At 41.3% G+C, this 23,250-nt stretch overlaps 1 protein-coding gene across 4 annotated transcripts in view; it reads right to left on the reverse strand.

The window, feature by feature from the left end:
- The window catches only part of LOC132402741 (tetratricopeptide repeat protein 7A-like), a 245,947-nt gene that overhangs the window by 133,303 nt on the left and 89,394 nt on the right, over positions 1-23,250 (reverse strand). For all 4 annotated transcript variants that reach the window (XR_009515057.1, XM_059985708.1, XM_059985710.1 and 1 more), the window contains one exon: positions 9,075-9,179. Coding sequence is in view for 3 of the 4 variants with exons in the window: in XM_059985708.1 (XP_059841691.1) it covers positions 9,075-9,179 (105 nt within the window). In the remaining variant the exon portion in view is untranslated. The remainder of the gene's footprint in view (positions 1-9,074; positions 9,180-23,250) is intronic.

A 23,250-nucleotide genomic window follows, 5' to 3' on the forward strand; every position in this document is an offset into this window, starting at 1 on the left:
AGTGGTATTCCCTAATTCAAAATTCAAAGTAAACTTTATTATCAGAGAACATACGCGTCACCACGAAGATTCTTTCTTCTACGGACATGCTCCACAAATCTATAGAACAGTAGCTGTAAACAGGATAAATCAAAGAGCAAAAGCATAGAAGACAGCAAATTGTGCAAATACAAATATAAATAAATAGCAATAAATAACAAGAGCATGAAATAACAAGATAAAATCCTTAAAGTGATATAATTGGTGTGGGAACCAACTAATTGGTTAGATGAGTGTAGTTATCGTCTTTTGTTTGAGAGCCTGCTGGTTGAAAGGTAGTAGCTGTTCTTGAACCTGATGGTGTGAGTCCATAAGACATAGGAGCAGAATTAGGCCAATCAGCTCATCGAGTCTGCTCCGTCATTCCATCATGGCTGATCCCAGAAACCACTCAACTCCATACACCTACTTTTTGCCATATCTTTTGATGCCCTGACTGATCAGGAAACTATCAACTTCAACTTTAAATATACCCACAGACTTGGCCTCCACCATAGCCTGTGACAGAGCATTCCACAGATTTCACTACTCTCTGGCTAAAAAAAATTTCCTCCTTACCCCTGTTCTAAAGGGTCACCCCTCAATTTTGAGGCTGTGCCCTCTAGTTCTGTTTAACCCCACCATAGGAAACATCCTCTCCACATCCACCCTGTCTAGTCCTTTCAACATTTGGTAGGTTTCAATGAGATCCCCAAGCATTCTCCTAAATTCCAGTGAGTACAGGCCCAAAGATGCCAAACACCTCATATATTAACCCCTTCATTCCCAGAATCATCCTAGTGAACCTCCTCTGGACTCTCTCCAATGACAACATATCTCTTCTGAGATATGGGGTCCAAAAGTGTTGACAAAGCTCCAAATACAGCCTGGCTAATGTCTTATAAAGGCTCAGCATCATCTCCTTTCTTTTATATTCTATTCCCCTTGAAATAAATGCCAACATAGCATTTGTATTCTTTACCACAGACTCAACCTGTAAATTAATCTTCTGGGAGTCTTGCATGTGGACTCCTAAGTCCCTCTGCACCTCTGATGTTTGATCCTTCTCCCCATTTACATAATAGTCTACATTATTGTTCCTTTTACCAAAATGCATTATCATACATTTCCCAACACTGTATTCCATCTGCCACTTTTTTGCCCATTCTTCCAATTTGTCTAGGTCCTGCTGCAATCGCTTTGCTTCCTCAGCACTACCTACCCCTCCACTTATCTTTGTATCATCTACAAACTTTGCCACAAAGCCATCAATTCCATTATCTACATCATTGACAAACAACGTGAAAAGCAGTGGTCCCAATACTCACCCAAGGAACACCACTAGTACCAGAAAAGACCCCTTTTATTTCCACTCACTGCCTCCTATGTCAGCCATTCCACTATCCATGCCAGTATCTTCCCTGTAACACCATAGCATGTTATCTTGTTAAGCAGCCTCATGCGTGGCACCTTATCAAATGCCTTCTGAAAATCCAAGTAAATAACCTCCACTGCATCTCCTTGCTCATCATGCTTGTTACTTCCTTGAAGAACTCCAACAGATTTGTCAGGTAAGATTTCCCTTTAAAGAAACCATGCTGACTTTGATCTATTTTATCATTAGTCTCCAAGTACTTCAAAGCCTCATCCTTATTAACAGACTCCAACACTTTCCCAACCACTGATGTTAGGTTAAGTGGCCTGTGATTTTTTCTCTTTTGTCTTCCTCAATTCTTAAAGAGTGGAGCGACATTTGCCCAGTCCCCTGGGACCAGGCCAGAATTAACTGATTCTTGAAAGATTATGACCAATGCATATGTTATCTCTTCAGCAATCTCTCTCATTCTGGGATGTAGTGCATCTGGCCCATGTAACTTGTCCACGTTAAGACCTTTGAGTTTGCCTAGCACTTTTTTCCTTTGTAATAGCAATGGCCCTCACTCTTGCTCCCTGACTCTCACGGACCTTTGATATACTGCTATTGTCTTCCACAGTGAAGACAGATGCAAAGTACCCATTACATTTATCTGCCATTTTCACCTCCCTTTTACTCTTTATATAACTGAAAAAACTTTTTAGTATCTTGCTTTATATTATTGGCTAGTCTGCTCTCATATTTTATCTTTTCCTGTTGCCTTTGTTGGAATTTTTTTTTAGATTGTGAGGACACTCAGTCCTCATTTATTGTCATTTAGTAATGCATACACTAAGAAATGATACAATGTTCCTCCAGTATGACATCACAGAAACACAAGACAGACCAAGACTAACTGACAAAGCCCACATAATTATAACATATAGTTACAACAGTGCAAAGCAATACCGTAATTTGATAAAGAGCAGACCATGGGCACGGTAAAAAAACGTCTCAAAGTCCCGACAGCCCATCATCTCACGCTGACGGCAGAAGGAAGGAAAACTCTTCCTGCCATGAACCTCCAGCGCCGCAAACTTGCCGATGCAGCACCCTGGAAGCACCCGACCACAGCCAACTCTGAGTCCGTCCGAAAACTTTGAGCCTCCGACCAGCCCTCCGACACTGAGTACCATCTCTGCCGAGCGCTTCGACCCCGGCCCCGGCCGCCAAGCGACAGGCAAAGCCGAGGATTCGGGGCCTTCCTCTCGGAGATTATTCCAATCGTACAGTAGCAGCAGCAGCGAAACAGGCATTTCAGAAGTTTCACCAGATGTTCCTCCGTGCTTCTCACGTCCGTCTCCATCAAATCAGGATCGTACACGGCATCCTACTTGACAGATCACAGATATTCATCCTGGAGTGGCTGCTGCGTGCTGCGTCGCGCCGCCATCTTCTCTCTTTTAAAAAGCTTTCCAATCATCCACCTTCCCACTCACTTTTGCTATCTTATATGCCCTTTCCTTAGCTTTTATACAGTCCTTACTTCATTTGTCAGCCACGGTTGTCTAGCCCTGCCATTTCTTCTTCTTCTGTAGGACACATTTATCCTGCCCCTTGTGCACTATTCCCAGAAACTTCAGCGATCTCTGCGCTGCCGTCATCCCCACCAGTATCCTCCTCCAAACCACCTGGGCGAGCTCCTCTCGCATGCCTCTGTAATTCCCTTTATTCCATTGCAATACTGATACATGTGAGTTATGCTTCTCCCACTCAACTTGCAGCATAAATTCAATTATATTATGACTACAGGCTCCTAAGGGTTCCTTTATGTTAAGTTCCCTAACAAGATCTGGGTCATTACACAACACTCAATCTACAACAGCCTTTCCCCGAGTAGGCTCAAGCACAAGCTGCTCTAAAAAGCATCTCAAAGGCACTTAACAAATTCCCTCTCTTGCGATCGAACACCAACCTGATTTTCCCAATCCCCTTGCATACTGGTCCCCCATTACAATTGTGTCATTACCCTTATTACATGCCCTTTCCAGCTCCTTTTTCAATCTCAACCCCACATTTTAGCTACTGTTTGGGGGCCTATATATGATTCCCATAATGTTTTTTTTACCCTTGCAATTTCTTAACTCCACCCACAAAGATTCAACATTCTAAGGCATTTGTAACTTCTACCTGAAGGCAGCAGCGAGAAATGAGCATGGCCTGCTCTTTTCACAGGAACTCACAGGTACTGTGTCACTGCATAATGAGAGCACAAGAATCGTACTAGCTAACACTGTACTACAATAATGAATGGCAATAATGAGCGTCCTGGGCCCAGAAATAATACGATTTCTTCAGTCCAGATTTCTCATGATATGCCAAATACAGAATTGTCACATTGCATTTCAACAACTATAATGCACTCAGAAAACGCTCAGAGAACAGTGGGTTAGCAAGAGGTGAGGTGATTACATGATCATTGTAATCAATTATGAATCACTGAGGATCAAATGCTTATAATAAGTAATTCATTTCTTAAATTAAGGCTGTAATCCCTCAGCTGCTCCTCTTGCTACCAAGCGATCCTCCCTCTTTATCAGTATTGTCCCACTGAAGTTCCCACCTCCGCCAGGAGAGTGATATCGACCATTGGTCAAGAGGGTAAATAATAGCCACGATACTGCTTATCTTTTGAATTATTACAATGGGATCTTTTACATCCGAGAATGGATGGCCCATTTAAGACAGAAAAGAGGCAAAATATTCTGAAAACTGCGTATCTTTGGAACTCTCTTCCTCACAGGATGCAGAGTGTTTGAATGTTTTTAAGAAAGAGATAGAAGTAGACAGATTTTTAGTAAGCAAGTTGGTAAAAGGTTGCTGAGGACAGGTGGAAATACTTAACTGAGGCTCCAACCAGATCAGCAATGGTTTTTGTCTTGGTATTGGTTTATTACTGTCAGCTGTACCAAAATACAGTGACAAGCTTGTCTTGCATACATCTTGTACAGATCAAATTATTACATGGCGCATTGAGGTAGGATACGATAAAATAATAACAATGCAGAATAAAGTGTAAAAGCTACTGAAAAAGTACAGTGCAGGTAAACACTAAAATGCAAGATCATAACAAGGTATATTGTTGAGAATGAGGGAGAGATTATCAATGTCCTTCTTGTCTTGAAATGTTGCAAACCAACACATGGCAGAGACTAAATGAGGAGCGGAGATCTAGGAGGCAGAGATGAATACCAAAACTATATTTTCTCGTTATTTACCAGGCATGATATTATTAGTAAAATAATCACATTTGAAGCATATTTACAAAACTTCCTGCTACCCACGGTAATAAGGATAATTAATCATAGATAGTAATTACCCATCTCTCCCACCACCTATCACATTTGGAAATGCTGACTAGGATATGAAAGTACTGTAGTATTTCTCCTTGAAGATATCAGCAGCAGGTACAGTACTGCAGGCGCTGCTGGATTACTCCACAGAAGCTTCATTAGTGCATGCAGAAGCCAATGCAGATCCTGTCAGTAATAATTAACCTTACTGACACTGACTGCAGTTCTACTGATATACTCATTTTTGACTCTCTGAACTCTACATGATTAAAATAGATGAAATGCTGACTCCACATTCAGCTGGACCCCTCACATTCCACGGCAGGCAGGAGAACAATGACAGTTTGCCAAATTTTTAACTGCACATAGCTGAGTTCTCCCCTTAGTACTCATAGCTGATCTGTTTGCTGACTAGAGACCTTAGAAATGCCAGTATTAGTAAGAGATTTCTGATAAACAAAATAAACAAGTCTGATAGTTTTCACAAGTATTTTAAAATCAATCACTAAAGTTACTGCAATATTGAAAACACTTCATAAAATTGTACAATCTAAACAAATGCAAACTTGGTCTAGGTAGGGATTTTCTGGTTATTAATTCACTGTCTTCCTATTTCCCCAATGTTTTCTCAATCTTCCTTGATGCCTTCCTAATTCCACATCTTTATAAAGAAGGCAGGTTTAATAGAGCTGTTAGGGAGGGTTTAAACTAATTTGGCAGGGGGTGGGAACCTGAGTGATAGGGATAAGGAAGGGGAAACAGAAATAAATCAAAGGTAGCAAGCAACAGAGATGACAGAAAGGACAGGCAGGCAATGAGGCATAATCACAGCCAGTGGGATGTGCAGCAGGGCAATAGAGGTGTGCTGTAGTTAAAACGGAAAGCAACAAATACTGGACTGAAAATGTTGTATTTGAATGCACGCAGCATAAGAAATAAAATGGACGATCTTGAAATTCAACTACAGATTTGCAAGTATGACGTTGTGGCCATCTCTGAAACTTGGCTAAAGGATGGCAGCCATTGGGAGCTCAACATCCAAGGGTATACAGTGATTTGGAAAGATAGGTTAGTAGGCAGAGGGGGTGGTGTGGCCTGGTGTATAAGGAATAATATTAAATCATTAGAAAGGGATGACATAGGATCGGAGGGTGTAGTCTCTATGGGTTGTGTTATGAAATGGCAAGGATAAAAAGACCCTAATGACAGTTGTATCGAGCCCTCCAAACAGCAGCTGGGATGTGGATTCCAAATTACAGCAGGAGATAGAAATGGCGTGTCTGAAGGGCAATGTCATGATAAGCATTGGGATTTTAACATGAGAGTGGATTGGGAAAACCAGGCCAGTACTGGACCTCAAGAGAGAATTTGTAGAATGTCTAACGGATGGGTTTTTAGCACAGCTTGTTGTTGAGCCCACTTGGGGATAGGATGTGCTGGTTTGGGTGTTGTGCAATGATCCGAAGGTGAAAAGAGAGCTTAAGGTTAAGAAAACCTTGGGAAACAGTGATCACAATATGATCAAGTTCACTTTGAAATTTGAGAAGGAGAAACTAAATTCCAATGTGTCGGTATTTCAGTGGAATAAAGGAAATTACAATGGCAGGACAGAGGAACTGGCCAAAGTTGACTGGAAAGGGCCACTAGCAGAAAGGATAGCAGAGCAGCAATGGCTGGAGTTTCTGTGAAAAATGAGGGATGTGCAAGACAGATTTATTCCAAATAAGAAGAAATTTTCAAATGGAAGAAAGATACTCCCGTGGCTGATAAGTGAAGTCAGAGCCAAAGTAAAAGCAAATGAGAGGGCATACAAGAAAGCCAAAACTAGTGGGAAGACAGAGGATTGGGAAGCTTTTAAAAACTTGCAGAAGGAAACAAAGAAGGCATTAGGAAGGAAAAGATGAATTATGAAAGGAAGCTAGCAACTAATATCAAAGAAGATACTAAGCTTTTTTAAGTATATAAAGGATAAAAGAGAGTTGAAGGTAGATATAGGACCAATAGAAAATGACACTGGAGATATTGTAATGAGAAATGTAGAGATGGCAGAGAAACTGAATGTATATTTTGCATCAGTCTTCACAGTGGAAAACATCTGCAGTATACCATACATTCAAGGGTATCAGGAAAGTGAAGTATGTGCAATTTAAAAATGTGTAAATGTGAAAATTACGACTGAGAAGGTGCCGAAGAAGCTTAATGGTCTGAGGGTGGATAAATCTCCTGGACCTGATGGAATGCACCCTGGGGTTCTGAAGGAAGTCGCTGGAGAGATTGTGGAGGCATTAACAATGATCTTTCAAGATTTGATTCTGACATTGTACTGGATAACTGGAAAACTGCAAATGTTACTCCAACATTTAAGGGTGTGAGGCAGCAGAAAGGAAACTATAGACCTGTTAGCCTGACATCAGTGGTTGGGAAGTTGTTGGAATCGACTGTTAGGGATGAGATTACAATATGTCTAGAGGCACATGACAAGATAGGCCAAAGCTTGCATGGTTTCCTGAAAGGAAAATCCTGCCTGACTAACCTATTGCAATTTGTTGAGAAAATTACAAGCAGGGTAGACAAAGGAGATATGGTAGACCTGGTGTACTTGAATTTTCAGAAGGCATTTGGAAAAATACCACACATGGGGCTGCTTAACAAGAGCCCATGGAATTACAGGGAAGTTACTAGCATGGGTGGAGCATTGGCTGACTGGCAGAGAGTGGGAATAAAGGTTTCCTATTCTGGCTGGCTGTCAATTACCAGTGGAGGTCCACCGGGGTTGGTGTTGGAACTGCTGCTTTTCACAATGTTTGTCAATGATTTGGACTATGGGATTAATGGATTTGTGACTAAATTTGCACTGACACAGTATTTTGAATGGGTGCAGGGTTGAGTGACTTCCATAGCATCATTTTGATATCCTTAGAAAAGATCTCTGAGACTCCAAAAAAAACCTAACAAAATCAATTTGAAAACAACATATTTCTCCATGGCACTCCTCAAAGAGTCGATGAGAAGTCTGCTTTATCAGCAAAGTACAGGGAAGACAACATTACCAAAATGGAGAATGAGGTTCGCAGTACATGCAGATGTCACACCATGTTGCTATCTTTACCAACACTGCTAGATGCATTGTGAGCAAATGTTTAGGTTAAAGGGTGTGCTACCACTCAAACAGCCACAACACCTGCTTAAAGCACGCTTACACCAAGATGATTCAACCTCTTCAAAACTAGGTATCATCGTCCCCTACCGGCCTCTGTCATGAGGCAGTGAGGCATAGTGAGGTCAATGAATAAATAGCTCTTATACAACAGTGTTTAAGTAACAGCAAGATGTTGTAAATATCTCCTTTACCAGCCCCGAAGAAGAGGTGTTTTAAAATAGTATCACCACGGTCACCTTGACAACCACACACAGTGGCGTTCTAGCCCCATTCTAAAGCTGCAGTCGTGGTTATAGTTATAGTAGGAGGAAAGTTTCAGTGAAGTTACTGAATTGTTTGTCATTTTCCACATCATCATTTAGGTGGTGGAACTACCTGAATACTCTGGACAGATATGCCTCCCTGCTTCTCCCTCTTCTTGCCTCTTTTTTACTACCTCATGCCCCTGCTCATTTTCTCAGTCACACTGTCTTCTACAGGAAATACAGACTCACTTCACAGAGAGCCAGAATGTAGCAGGTCAAACAGCTTCTATGGGGGGGAAAAGGTACAAATGGACATTTCAGGTCAAAACCCTGCAACAGGACTGATGTGGGGCAAGGAGAAGAAGGTAAATTAGTTTCGTGGCATGGTTGAAACCAGCCAACTCGGCACAGAATCCAGCCCAGAGAAAGGTCTTAAGTCAAAGTCTAGCCACAGTGCCTTGAAGTTGGCAGGCCAGGATACCAAAGGGTGGTGGGGCAGAACTCAAGATCGCGATGAGGTACATATTGGAAAAAGGAGCAAGTTGGGCTTATGGTCAAGTTTGAAAACAACCAATCAGGAATACATTGTTGACCAAGTCCAGTGCAGGCCAATTCAGAGTGGGTGGGATTAAAAGAAATGGCAATGAGTAAATTAATTGATAAACCCGCACAGATGAACTCTGATGAGCAACATATGAAGTGGAATGAGTAGTTATTATAAAATGATTATATAAAAGTCACAGAGTATATACTATATTATTCACTTTCTTTTCTGCTTTATTTTATTTTAATAAAGGAGCATTTTTAGAGGACAATCATTACAATGGCCCTTGCAGAATACTGCATAAAAATAGCATGGCTCCTTCACTGTAACGCACATTAGGTTTCTATCACCGGCTACTGATCTGCACAACATCAAAGGATTAGGGAAAGGAGACACTTACCCAGCGTAGAGAGCCAATGCAAACCTTGGCAGCCATGAGTGGTACGCACGGATCTTTAGGATGGAGTTTTGCACATTCTCTGAGAGCAGACACAGCCCATGTAAACTGAAAATTAAACAAAATAATCTCAAATCATTTTAAATTCTTGGTAATGTTCAGAATTTATTTTCACATAGTTCAAAAAGGAACATTAATAAATCCATTCCAAAAAAACTACAGAATATTAAATTCAGCACTTTTAACTCTGGGAGCAAAGTAATGCCTATCCAAAGAATGACATTTGTCACAATGCATATTAGTAAGTATCAAATAATATTGAGTCTACAAAAGAACTAAAGGAGACAAATTATTTAGTCTATAATTAGATGCATCCTTTTATTCTAGTCTCTTTTTCTTTAATTTTCCTTCCAGCCCCCAATGGGGATGAGTCATATTAGCATACTTTTCCGCAAGTAATCACAGTTCTTTTGTGCACTTTGTCCAAATTACTACCCTTCATGTTTGACTCTACATATTTGACATTGATATATTATACCATAATGGGACAGAGGCAGATTGAGGGAAATGGGAACATAAATATCCCAGATATACTTATCTACTCCCACCCATCCTCATCTGATTATACACAAAAGACATAGAAATGCATGACCATCAGGGATAGGATCCCCGGACTATTTTCCTGTTCCAGTCGATCTTTCCCATTTTGTAGTCCAGGGCTACAACAGGTGATTAACTGGCTACAAACCAGAAATCTATATTCAACCACAATAATTAACTGGAATCATTGATGTTATATGAGAAACTAAAATAATGGCTAATATCCTTCTGTTGAATTGTCTAAACTTTGACGGTAAACTCTTCAAATGAAATAGCATAATGATTATTTTATACAGTAATTTTCCAGAGATGTACTAATTACTCAGCAAAATGCATTGGGAATTGGATTAACCTCTATGACTTCAATAATTATTGCTAATGACATCATCTGATCTGGTAGGCATTCCTCCAGTTGAACTAAACACTAAATTGCTATGCCTTATCCTACAAGTGATTCATTTGAATTGTAAGTTACTGGCTTTGTGAGGAAATAGAAATGACTGTTTCAAAGCTGGTTCACAAACAACATCATCACAGCAGTGCTCCAGTCAAAATATTCCAAAAAAGATAAGGAGTAATGATAGACAGAAATGAGAGGCTGTTAGCATTTAATTATAATATGCTAAAATGGTTTGACTTCTTTTAAAAAGGTAATGACGACATCCAAAATGAAAACACACATTTAGAGTGGATATGTTCTTCCTATTTCAAGAACATTTGACTGAAGTAGAATTAACACATATAAATATTAACCTTCAAAAAGTGCTTTATAGCAAAAATGAGGAAAATAAATAATCCTACTCATCAGGGTTCCAGTTGAGCGAGAAAGACCAATGGTGGCTTGATGACCAATAGTGGTCCTCTTTGCACTGTAGTTCTTGTTAGAGCAGTGAGTAATATGGTCCTGCACAACAGAGTAGTATATTCAACTTTTGCATAAAAGTTCACTGCTGTTTCTTCTCTATTTTCACTCAAAGATGGTTTCTCAGTTGTGCTATCAATCTATAGGTGTGTCATCAATTTCAACTGCTCCTGAAAGACAGTGGAAGGAGCATCATAAGTGCTCCTCTCTACATCCTCATCCAATATCCTCCTGCACATCCAACCATTATCAGGCTGTGAAAGGTGAAAATCCAATGCCTATCTAGCACACTCATCCAAGATAACCTGCCCTATTTCGTGTCCTCTCATTTCCTTATACAAAGTCACATGCTCTCTCTAAACTCTTCTAAGTCTTTGTTTGGCTTCACAGTGGCATAAGAGCACAGAGCCAACTCTAGCAAGGTCTGCCAAACGTCAGAAGGCAAATCCCTGGCGGCAAATGAACAGCAGATATTGCATATGCAGGAAATCTGAAAGTAAAGCAGAATGTGTTAGAAATACTCAGGAGATCAGGCAGCAGGAATGAAGACATAAACAGACTTACTATTTTGGGTCAAAGGCTCTTGGTCTAATAAAGGGTTTTCTGACATAAAACATTAATTCTGCTTTGCTTTCGGCAAATGCTGCCTGAACTGCCAAGAGCTTCAAGAGCTTTCAATCATTATTTCTGATTTGCAGCATCTGTAATTCTTTTCTTCTTAATTATCATTTACTAAGGAACTTAATGGTACTGACAAAAGTGTGGTAAGTTGGGTTAGGCGAGTGGTGTCCTGACAACAAATGCTCTTCTGAAGAGTCAGGTCGGCACATTGTACCTAACATGGGCTGCTTCCATGCTTTTAAACTTCAATGATTCTATGAAGCAGGAAGCAGATCAGTGTAAGCACAAAGAATCAGGTACTATGTTATGAATAAATAAATTTCTTGTTGTGATGCGGAATGCACAGCCTGAAAAGGGTAGTAGAAGGAAATCCAACAAGAATATTGAATGTATTACTCTCTATTTCAGTAACACTATATTGTGCTTCCACTTGGACACTGCCTCCTATGAGAAGGATACTCATTTGACATCCTGCAGGTTTTCAAATATTCAAAATATATTTACATCTTTTGGCCAAAAGTTAAATTAACATTGATGCAAAGTAGACTGTTCCGATTTGGGTTATACTTCTTGTTTGCCCATCACCTCCCCCTGGTTCTGTTCCTCCTTCCCTTTCTTATATTGCTTCCTGCTCTGTCCCATTGGCTTCCTTCTTCTTCAGCCCTTTACCTCCCAGCTTCTTGCTTCACCCTCCACCCCACCCCCTCAACTCACCCACCCACCTCCCTTCTCATCTGGTCTCCCCTCTCACCTGCCAGCTTGTACTCCTTCCCTGCCCCCTCCCCATCTTCTTATCCTTGCTTCTGCCCTCTTCCTTTCCAGTCCTGATAAAAGATTTCAGCCTGAAATGTTGACCGTTTATTCCTCTTCATAGATGTTGCTTGACTTGCTGAGTTCCTCCAGCATTTTGTGTGTTGCTCAGGATTTCTATCATCTGCAGAATCTCTTATGTTTGTTTATATGGGTTCTCTGACCACATTTTGTTTCTAATGGTTCAAAACAAAATCTAGGCAAACCTGGGGTTAGACCAGAGTTCTGGGCACCCTTTTCTTCAGCAACACCACAACCTTCAAGTGCCCAAAAAAAAGGATAATAAATGTATGGAAATCACCAAGAATATTAATGGAGAGAAGGGGAGAAATTTCATAATGCAGAAGAGAGTTATGACATGAAGTTCTGAGTGAAAGCAGTACTTAATAATAGGTTTTAGAAGAGTAGGTAAATATTTGAAGAAGTTAGAATTTCAACAGGTTAGGGAAATTGGACATTAGGGAATGACATTATGTAGATAGCTGTTCCATCACAACAATATCCACCTTACTGTCAAATTCTACAAACAGGGTAGTTTGTGATATATTAATAAATGTGCAAAATGTATTTTCTTAGAATTTCTGTTCTTTACCTGTTGACAAATTTTTGGAAACAACATATAGAACTGCTGAGGAGACCCAAGATGCTCCTTAACCTACTAGACTGTTAACATCAATAATTTAGTAGCAAGTCGAGACAAAAATTAGGTCATCACTCAGGAAGCATTTTTAGTTCATTCCCTTAGCTGCTTGCTAATGTAGAAAGATGTTATTTTGGGGCCCATGTTCACCAGAGGGAAATAATATGATCATTTTGGAAAATGTGTTTAAAAACATTGTCACGACTGTAATTAGCAGAATTGTAATATAAAGGATTTCAGCATGGTAATAATATCTCAGTTTACTGGATCACACATATGAATGCGTCAATTACTTAAAGACTGCAAGTTTCAGTATGTTATTTTGGACCATTCAGAATCAGAATCAAGTTTAATACCACTTGTCATGAAATTCCTTAACATACAAAGTAGTACAACAGTACAGAGAGTACATGACAAATACAGAAAAAGATAAATAAACAAATTACAGTAAGTATATATGTATGTTAAACAGTTAAATTAAAACAAGTAGTGCAAAAACAGAAAATATAAAAAGTGAGGTAGTGTTCATAAGTTTAATGTACATTTATAAATAGGATGGCAGAGGTGAAGGAGCTGTTCCTGAATTGCTGAGTGTGTTCCTGGGTGATGAGGAATTTCTAAGGCACTGCTTCTTGAAGGCTAGTGTACAATGTCCTGTGTATGTTACTCAAAATGGCTTCTTTGGTTTATTACGAGTAGGAATGCTTCTTTGTCTGATAAGTGTTTCTCTCGCCGTTGCATCGCTTTAGAATGGCTGATATGGTAATTGTATTCATTTGTTAATCAATGGGGAATGTTATTGTGTCTTGAGAGGCTGGGAACTTGGGGGAGGGGTTTTTGCGGGTTTTTGGTGTGAGGGGAGTCGGGAGGAAGACGCCGAGGAAGGTGGACCTGCGCTGGACTGCTCGTAAGACCACCGGGGTGGTCCCAGATGCAACGGCACGGCAGTCAGATGGGTTATTGGTTCGTTGATTGAGCTCCTACGATGTGCACTACACTGACTGAACTTTGATAAGTTGGCGCCTTTTGTTTTTTTGTTCCTTGTATATATATATATTGTATTGCCTAATCCTTCTTTAGTTAATGTTAGTAAACTCTTTAAAGTGTATTTCATAACGGTATTTGGTGTGAAGTTGATACTGTGGGCAGCGCGAGGCATAAACTCGATTCTCACAGCACCTGCGTGTACGGGAGGTGGGCTTGGTGTGTGGCTGGATCTCCTTTTCCCCTAGACACATACCAGCCTTTTAGGTAAGTGTTACACTAGTATGGAGGCTAGTAACCATGATGGAGTGACTAATTTTACAACTTCCTGTAGCTTTGTTGTCCTGTACAGTAGCAATTCCCCCCCCCCCCCCCCACCATACCAGACAGTGATGCAGTCTGTCAGAATGCTCTCCCTGTGCATCTGTAGAAGTTTTCAAATGATTTCGGTGACTAACCAAATCTCCTCAAACTCTTAATGAAATATAACCACTGTCTTGCCTTCTTTATAGCTGCATTGATATATTGGGACTAGGTTAGATCCTCAAAGATCTTGATACCTAGGAACTTGAAATTGCTCACTCTCTCGACTTCTGATCCCCTTATGAGGATTGGTTCATGATTCCTTGACTTACCCTTCCCTAAGTCTACAATCCACAATCAGCTCTTTGGTCTGTGACACCACTCAACTAGCTGGTATATCTCGCTCCTGTACACCCTCTCGTCTCCACCTAAGATTCTACCAACAGTGGTTGTATCTTCAGCAAACTTACAGATGACATTCAAGCTATACCCAGCCACGTAGTCATGGCTATAGAGAGAGTAGAGCAGTGGGCTAAGCACACATCCCTGAGGTGCACTCGTGTTGATCATCAGCAAGGAAGAGATATTATTAGCAATCTACACAGATAGTGGTCTTTGGGTTAGGAAGTCAAGAATCCAATTGCAAAGGGGAGTACAAAGGCCCTGGTTCTGTAGCTTATCAATCAGGACTGTGGAAATGCTAGTGTTAAACACTGAGCTACAGTCAACAAACAGCATCCTGACATGGGTGTTTTAATATAATTAATGATCATTTATTTTCATGGCTAATCAAATCTAACCCATAGTCACATCTACATGAAATGCTGGTGTAGAAAAGTAGCATCCATCATCGAAGATCCTCACCATCCAGGCCATGCTCTTTTCACACAGCTACCATCTGGTGGAAGGTCCACATGCCTCAGGGCTCACACCACCAGATTCAAGAACCTCAACCATCAGATTCCTGAACAAAAAGGGATAATTACAATCATCTAATGAGATGTTCCCACAATCTATGATCTCACTTTCTTTATCTTGTTATTTCATCTCTCATCAGTTATTCAGCTTGTTAAGGAAAGTGAAGCAGTGATAGACAGGAATGATAGGACGGTAATCACCCCAAAGCTGCAGGAGACAGAGAAATGGGTGACTGTCAGGAGAGGGAAGGGAGAATGTCAGATAGTGGAGAGTAACCCTGTGGCCATCAACCACAATAATAAGTACAGTAGTACTCCATTTTGAGTACTGTGGGAGGAGGGGGGGATCTAGCTGGGGGAAGCAACAGCAGCCGCACTTCTGGCACTGAGTCTGGCCCTCTGGCTCAGAACGGTAGGGAACTGAAGAGGATGGCAGCAGTGACAGGGGACTCTGTAGTCAGAGGACAGATGGACGATTCTGTGGACGCAAAAAGGAAATATGGATGCTAGTTTGCCTCCCAGGTGCCAGGGTCTGAGATATTTCTGGGCAGGTCCAGAATATCCTGAAAAGGGGAAGTTGAGCAGCCAGAGGTTGTGGTGCATATTGGCAACAATGAAATAGGAAGAAAAAAAAAGGAGTTCCTGAAAAAAGAATAGAGAGTTAGGAAGGAAGCTGTGAAGTAGGACCTCAAAGGCAGCAATATTGGGATTACTGCCTGTGCCATGAGACAGTGAGGACAGGAATAGAATGAGGTGGCAGATAAATATGTGGCTGAAGAATTGGAGCAGGGGGCAAGGATTCAGATTGCTGGATGATTGGGACCTCTTTGGGGCAGTAGGGACTTGTACAAAAGGGATGGGTTGCACTTGAACCTGAGGGGGACCGAGATTCTTGCAGGCAAATTTACTTCAGCTGTTGAGAGTGGTTTAAGCTAATATGGCCGGGAGATGGGAACCAGTATGTTAGAGCTGACGATCAGCCAGCAGGTTTACAAGCAGCTGATGGGTGTTACATGGATGTAAGGAAGAACAAGACAATGATTGGGTATAAATGCAGACAGAGCAAAGTGTTAAATTGTACCACAGAGGCAAAATTTGAAAGGACTAAGGATGCAGGACTGAAGGTGCTGTATTAAATGTGCGTAGCTTTCAGAATAAGGTGTATGAACTCAAAGCACAATTAGAAATTGGTCAGTATGACATTGTGGGCATTACTGAGTCATGGCTGAAAGAAGGCCATAGTTGGGATCTTAATATCAAAGGATATACTTTGTATCGAAAGGACAGGCAGAAAGGCATAACAGATGGTGTGGCTCTGTTGGTAAGAGATGGAATTACGTCTTTAGAAAGAGGTGACAGAGGATCCAAGAATATTCAATCTTTGTGGGAGGAGTTAAGAAACTGCAAGAGTAAAAACAGACATTATTGTAACCAAATATAGACCTCCAAATAGTAGCCAAAATGTGGGGTTGAGATTGCAAAGGGAGCTGGAAAAGGCATGTAGTAAGGGTAATTGTAAATGGGGGACTTCAATATGCAAGGGATTGGGAAAATCTGATTGTTTTTGGTTTGCAAGAGAGGGAATTTGTTGAATATCTATGAGATGGCTTTTTAGAGCAGCTTGTGCTCAAGCCTACTTGGTGAAAGACCATCTTAGATAGAGTGTTGTGTAATAACCCAGATTTTATTAGGAACCTTAATGTAAAGGAACCTTTAGGAGGCAGTGATCATAATGTGATTGAATTCATACCAGAATTTAAAAGGGAGAAGCACAAGTCAGATGTATCAGTATCACAATGGAATAAAAGGAATTAAAAGCATGAGAGAGGAGCTTGGCCAGGTGGATTGGAGGACGATACTGGCAGAGATGACGGCAGAGCAGAGATGGCTGAAGTTTCTGGGAATAGTTCACAAGGTGCAGGATAGATATGTTCCACAGAGGAATAAGTTCTCAAATGGCAGGGGTAGGCAACATTGGCTGACAAGAGAAGTTAAGGACTGCATAAGAGCCAAGGAAAGGGCATAGGAGGTAGCAAAATTGAGTGGGACATTGGATGATTGGGAAGATTTTAAAATCCAATAAAAGGCAACTAAGAAGTCTTAAGAAGGTAAAAGATGAAAAATGAGGGCAGACTAGCTGAAAATATACAGCAGGATACCCGAAAACAAAGAAATCTGCAGATGCTGGAAATTCACACACAAAATGCTGGTGGAATGCAGCAGGCCAGGCAGCATCTATAGGGAGAAGCACAGTCGACATTTCAGGCTGAGACCCCTCATCAAGACTAATTGAAAGAAGAGATAGTAAGAGACTTGAAAGTGGGAGGGGGAGAGGTAATCTGAAATGACAGGAGAAGACAGGAGGGGGTGGGATGAAGCTAAGAGCTGGAAAGGTGATTGGCAAAAGGGATACAGAGCTGGAGAAGGGAAAGGATCATGGGACGAGAGGCCTATGGAGAAAGAAAGGGGGAGAGGAGCACCGGGGGAGATGGAGAACAGGCAAAGAGTGATTATGAGAGGGACAGAGAGAGGAAAAAAAGGGGGGAAATAAATAAATAAATAGATAGATAGATAGATAGATAGATAGATAGATAGATAAGGGATGGGGTAAGAAGGGGGAGGCACATTAACTGAAGTTAGAGAAATCAATGTTAATGCCATCAGGTTGGAGGCTACCCAGACAGAATATAAGGTGTTGGTCCTCCAACCTGAGTGTGGCTTCATCTTGACAGTAGGGGAGGCCATGGACAGACATTCAGAACGGGAATGGGACGTGGAATTAAAATGTGTGGCCACTGGGAGATCCTACTTTCAATAACGGACAGAGCGTAGGTGTTCAGTGAAACAGTCTCCCAGTCTGTGTCAGGTCTCACCAATATATAAAGGCCACACTGGGAGCACCGGATGCAGTATACCACACCAGCCAACTCACAGGTGAAGTGTCGCCTCACCTGGAAGAACTGTCTGGGACCCTGAATGGTGGTGAGGGAGGAAGTGTAAGGGCAGGTGTAGCACTTGTTCCGCTTACAAGGGACCTATACGGGTATCTGTCCCCCCCTTTTCCTTCGCTACATAGACAACTGCATTGGCGCTGCCTCCTGCACGCATGCTGAGCTCGTTGACTTCATTAACTTTGCCTCCAACTTTCACCCTGCCCTCAAATTTACCTGGTCCATTTCCGACACCTCCCTCCCCGTATTGATCTTTCTGTCTCCATCTCGGGAGATGGCATATCTACTGTACCCCCACTTCCCACCGTCTCTTGCAAAAAGGCTATCCCCTTCTCACAATTCCTCCGTCCCCACCGTATCTGCTCTCAGGATGAGGTTTTTCATTCCAGGACGAAGGAGATGTCTTTCTTTTTTCTTTTAAACAAAGTGGCTTCCCTTCCTCCACCACCTACTCTGCTCTCAAACGCATCTCTCCCATTTCCCGCACATCTGCCCTCACCCCATCCACCCGTCACCGCACTCCAGATAGGGTTCCCCTTGTCCTCACCTACCACCCCACCAGCCTCCAGGTCCAACATATAATTCTCCATAACTTCCGCCACCTCCACGGGATTCCACTACCAAGCACATCTTTCCCTCCCCCTTTCTGCTTTCCGCAGGGATCGCTCCCTGCGCGACTCCCTTGACCATTCGTCGTCCCCCCCCATCCACCGATCTCCCTCCTGGCACTTAACCTTGTGCTACACCTGCCCTTACACTTTCTCCCTCACCACCATTCAGGGCACAAGACAGACTTTCCAAGTGAGGCGACACTTCACCTGTGAGTCGGCTGGTGTCCGGTGCTCCCAGTGCGGCCTTTTATATATTGGTAAGACTTGACACAGGCTGGGAGACTGTTTCGCTGAACACCTATGCTCTGTCTGCCAGAGACAAAACAGTATCTCCCAGTGGCCATACATTTTAATTCCGCGTCCCATTCCCATTCTGATATGTCTATCCATGGCCTCCTCTACTGTCAAGATGAAGCCACACTCAGGTTGGAGGAACAACACCTTATATTCCATCTGGGTAGCCTCCAACCTGATGGCATTAACATTGATTTCTCTAACTTCTGTTAATGCCCCTCCCGCTTCTTACCCCATCCCTTATTTAATTATTCCCCCTCCTTTTTTTCCTGTCTCTGCCCCTCTCACAATCACCCTCTGCCTGTTCTCCATCTCCCTCTAGTGCTCCCCTCCCCCTTTCTTTCTCCCTGGGCCTCCCGTCCCATGATCCTTTCCCTTTTCCAGCTCTGTATCCCTTTTAACAGTCACCTTTCCAGCTCTTAGCTTCACCCCACCCAAATTTCAAATTTCTTACTATCTTTTTTTTCCAGTTAGGCCTGACGAAGGGTCTCGGCCCAAAATGTCAACTGTGCTTCTTCCTATAGCTGCTGCCTGGCCTTCTGCATTCCACCAGCATTTTGTGTGTGTTGCTAGGATCCCCGAAAGCTTTTTTAGTTAAATAAAGAATAAAAGGAAGGTGAGAGTTGATATTGGACCATTAGGAAATGATGTTGGTGAGGTAGTGATGGAGGACAAAGAAATGGCAGATGAACTTAATGGGTACTTTGTGACTGTCCTCACTGTAGAAGACACTAGCAGTGCACCAGAGATTCGTGAGTATCAGGGAGCAGGAGTGAGTGCCATTGCTACTACAAAGGAAAAAGCGCTAGGCAAACACAAAGGTGTTAAGGTGGATAAGTTACTTGGGCCAGATGGACTACATCCCAGAGTCCTGAGAGAGGTCACTGAAGAGACAGCAGATGCATTGCTCTTGATCTTTTCACACTGGGACCGCTGCTTTTCACATTGTTTATCAATGATTTAGATATTGGAATTGATGGCTTTGTGGCAAAGTTTGCAGATAATACGGAGGTAGGTGGAGGGGCAGGTAGGACTGAGAAAGCATCAGGACTTAGAAAAATTGGAAGAATGGGCAAAAAAGTAGCAGATGGAAAACAGTGTTGGGAAATGTATGATAATGCATTTTGGTAAAAGGAACAACAGTGTGGACTATTACCTAAATGGGGAGAAACTTCAACCATCAGAGGTGCAGAGGGATTTTGGAGTCCTCTTGCAAGACTCCCAGAAAGTTAATTTACAGGTTGAGTCTGTGGTAGAGAAGGCAAATGCAAAGTTGGCATTTATTTCAAGGGGAATAGAATATAAAAGCAAGGAGATAATGCGGAGCCTTTATAAGACACTAGCCAAGCCGCACTTGGAGTATTGTCAACAGTTATGGGCTCCACATCTCAGAAAGGATGTGTTGTCATTGTAGAGAGTCCAGAGGAGCTTCATGAGGATGATTTCGGGAATGAAGGGGTTAACATATGAGGAGTGTTTGGTAGCTTTAGGCCTGTACTCACTGGAATTTAGAAGAATGCATGGGATCTCATTGACTCCTACCAAATGTTGAAAGGACTAGATAGGGTGAACGTGGGGAGGATGTTTCCTATGGTGGATGTATCTAGAACTCGAAAGGTGCCTCAAAATTGAGGGGTGACCCTTTAGAACAGAGGTAAGGAGGAATTTTTTTAGCCAGAAAGCAGCAAATCTGTGGAATGCTCTGTGGTGGAGGCCAAGTCCATGCATATATTAAGGTGGAAGTTGATTGTTTCCTGATCAGTCAGGGCATAGGGCAAGAAGGGGTTGAGTGGGATCCAGGATCAACCATGAGGAATGGCAGAGCAGACTCAATGGGCTGAATGGCCTAATTCTACTCCTATGTTTTATGGTATTCTGGTCTTATTGCTATTAATTATATTTGCATTTGCAGCATTCGTTGCCTTCTAAGCTCTACGTGATCTTTCATTGATCCTGTTATAGTTACCATTCTATAGATTTGGGAGTATGCCCGCGGCATTAAAAGAATCTTTGTGGTGTATGTGGTGACATAATGTATATGTACTCTGATAATAAAATTAACTTTTAACTTTGGTCTGGTACAAAGCAACTGGAATTACTCTGTAGAAGAAATCCTTTCACTTTCTATCATTTATTTAGACAAAATCAACTTTGTGATGACAAAAGAGACAGCAGATGCTGGAATTTAGAACAGTAAAAATCAAAGTTAGAAAGACTCAGTAGGCTAAGCAGCAGTTGTGGAAGCAAAAGTACATGTTCAAAGTTTCAGATTGTCAACATGAATCAGGACTGTGCATCAACTTTGTGGTGCTTCAACAGCACATTAGAATCCAATAGATGAGTCATAAAAATTGGTCATATAAGTCATATAATTAAAGTCAATATAAGTTATATATTGGTAAATTGGTTTATTATTGTCACATGTAATTAAGAGGTAATTAAGATTTTTGTTTTGTATGCCATTGATATAGATCATTTTGTTCCAACAGTACGAGGGACATGCAGTGCAGGCAGACAATAAGGTATAGAGTAGGGGACCATATAGTCTTTTATCAGTGGCGTAGAAGGTGTCCTTGATTGTGGTGGTACGTGTTTTCAGGTTTTGTATCTTCTGCCTGATGGGAGGATGGAGAAGAGAGGATATCCCGGGTGGGAGGGGTCTTTGATTATGTTGGCAGCTTTATCAAGGTAGCTAGAAGTATAGACGGAATCCATAGCATGGAGGCTGGTTTCCTCGATGTGCTGAGCTGTATCCACAACTATTTATAATTTTTTGCAGTTGTGGGAATATCATTTGCCATTCCAAGCTGAGATGCATCTGGATAGGACTCTTTCTATGGTGCATTATTAAAAGTTGGTAAGAGTCTAAGATGCCAAATTTCTTTAGCCTCTTCAGGAAGTCAAGGAATTGGTGCACTTTCTTGGCAATGGTTGGTCCAAGGCAGCCTATTAGTGATGTCCATTCCTTGGATCTTGAAGCTTTCAATCCACTGAATCTCAGCACCATTGATGTAAACAAAAGCAATGTTCCTTGGTACAACTTTGGAGATAGTAGTAATGCTACAATTTTTATTGTACTGCAATAGTTGTTTTTACTGAATGACAGGAATACTGAAAGTAACCAATCAATCCTTTACTTCCAGCTTCTCCTCAGCTGAAGGCACTGGCTGTTGCCAGGCTAATAGACGCGAGATAAAGATTTTCATTTGATTGCTCACATTCAATCTGCTTGTGAATGAGACTACACAGTACACTGGTGAATTATCCAGCACTGTTCCAGGAGATTCTTCCAATTTCTTTCAACTTTAAACAGTCCCTTCTTCCACTTCCCATCATAATCATCTCTTTCCTTTCTTCTCTACAATCTTTCAGATTAAAATACCTCTTTCCTTTACTTCCATTTATCTTTATTTTTGCTTACCCCTTCCAAACTTGTAAGTTTAATATTTCACTTTCTTAATACTCCCACCCTTTTACATTGCTGGTCTTCAATCCTGAAAATGTGATTGCATGCCACCAAAGCTATTTTGCAATTCAAGCAGAAAGAACTAGAAAATTAAAGCTATAAAAAGTCTTGTGACATCTTTGAAAATGACTGAAGTGACTTCTGTGACACAGTAATTCATATCGCCAAAGCTGTCCGACAATCGATAATTCTCCCTTCTTTCTTTCAAATGATTTAAGATTGCTGAAGATTGATTGCTATCCTAGTGCATGGTACCAAAAGAATGATAATTTCTTTGTCTTCTCCTTAATCAGTTATAGGATACTGACATTCAGTTAATAACAGAAAAAAAAGGGTGGTGATGGGCAGGTAAGGAGATAAGGTGAGCGAGGGAAACAAAATACATATCTCTTTTATTTAGTACATTAAATAAAGCTTTTGGTCCAGCCAAGCATATTGTATGAAATAGGAGGTATAGGAAAATTTCCTATCTATTGTTTTTAACAGCATGTTAACAAACTCCAATGGTTGAAAAAACAATTTTGTCATTAGTTGAAGAAAAGCTAGAACTTTTTCACAACCTCTGTGTGTTTACTTATGAGGCCAACAATTCATTGTATTCCTACAATTTTGAATGAATTATCAGATCATTGATTCTGAATGCAAAAGTTGTGCAATGCCCAAAACAAAATCCCTCACTGTTGAGCAAATACACATGCATCACCAGTGGAGGTTGCTAGATAATGTTCAGAAATCTAATCATCAAGTGCATACAGCTTCCCACCTTTGCTACCCAGATGCACTAAGGGGCGTAAACATCACATTACAATTTCTACATTCTAGTGGCATTATTGTACAAGTAATCAGCAGACTGCAAATTCAAAAATTCAGATAAAGCTGGCTTATATTCTCATGTTAGTGAACACCACAAAAGGGGGATAGGTTGGTGAGAGAGGACAGAGAACGCATCACATTTTCACTTTTTAAGTTTGCATTCACCGAATGTGTCAAGAAATTTTTAGCAAATGTTTTACAGACTGCTGGCTGGGATGCAGGACTAATATATGAAGGGAAATTGGGTTGATCAGGCTTAAATTTACTGCCGTTTAGAAGAATGACATTGTCTCACAGAAAGTTATAA

Source organism: Hypanus sabinus, chromosome 12 (genome assembly GCF_030144855.1).
Source record: "Hypanus sabinus isolate sHypSab1 chromosome 12, sHypSab1.hap1, whole genome shotgun sequence".
Classification (NCBI taxonomy): domain Eukaryota; kingdom Metazoa; phylum Chordata; class Chondrichthyes; order Myliobatiformes; family Dasyatidae; genus Hypanus; species Hypanus sabinus.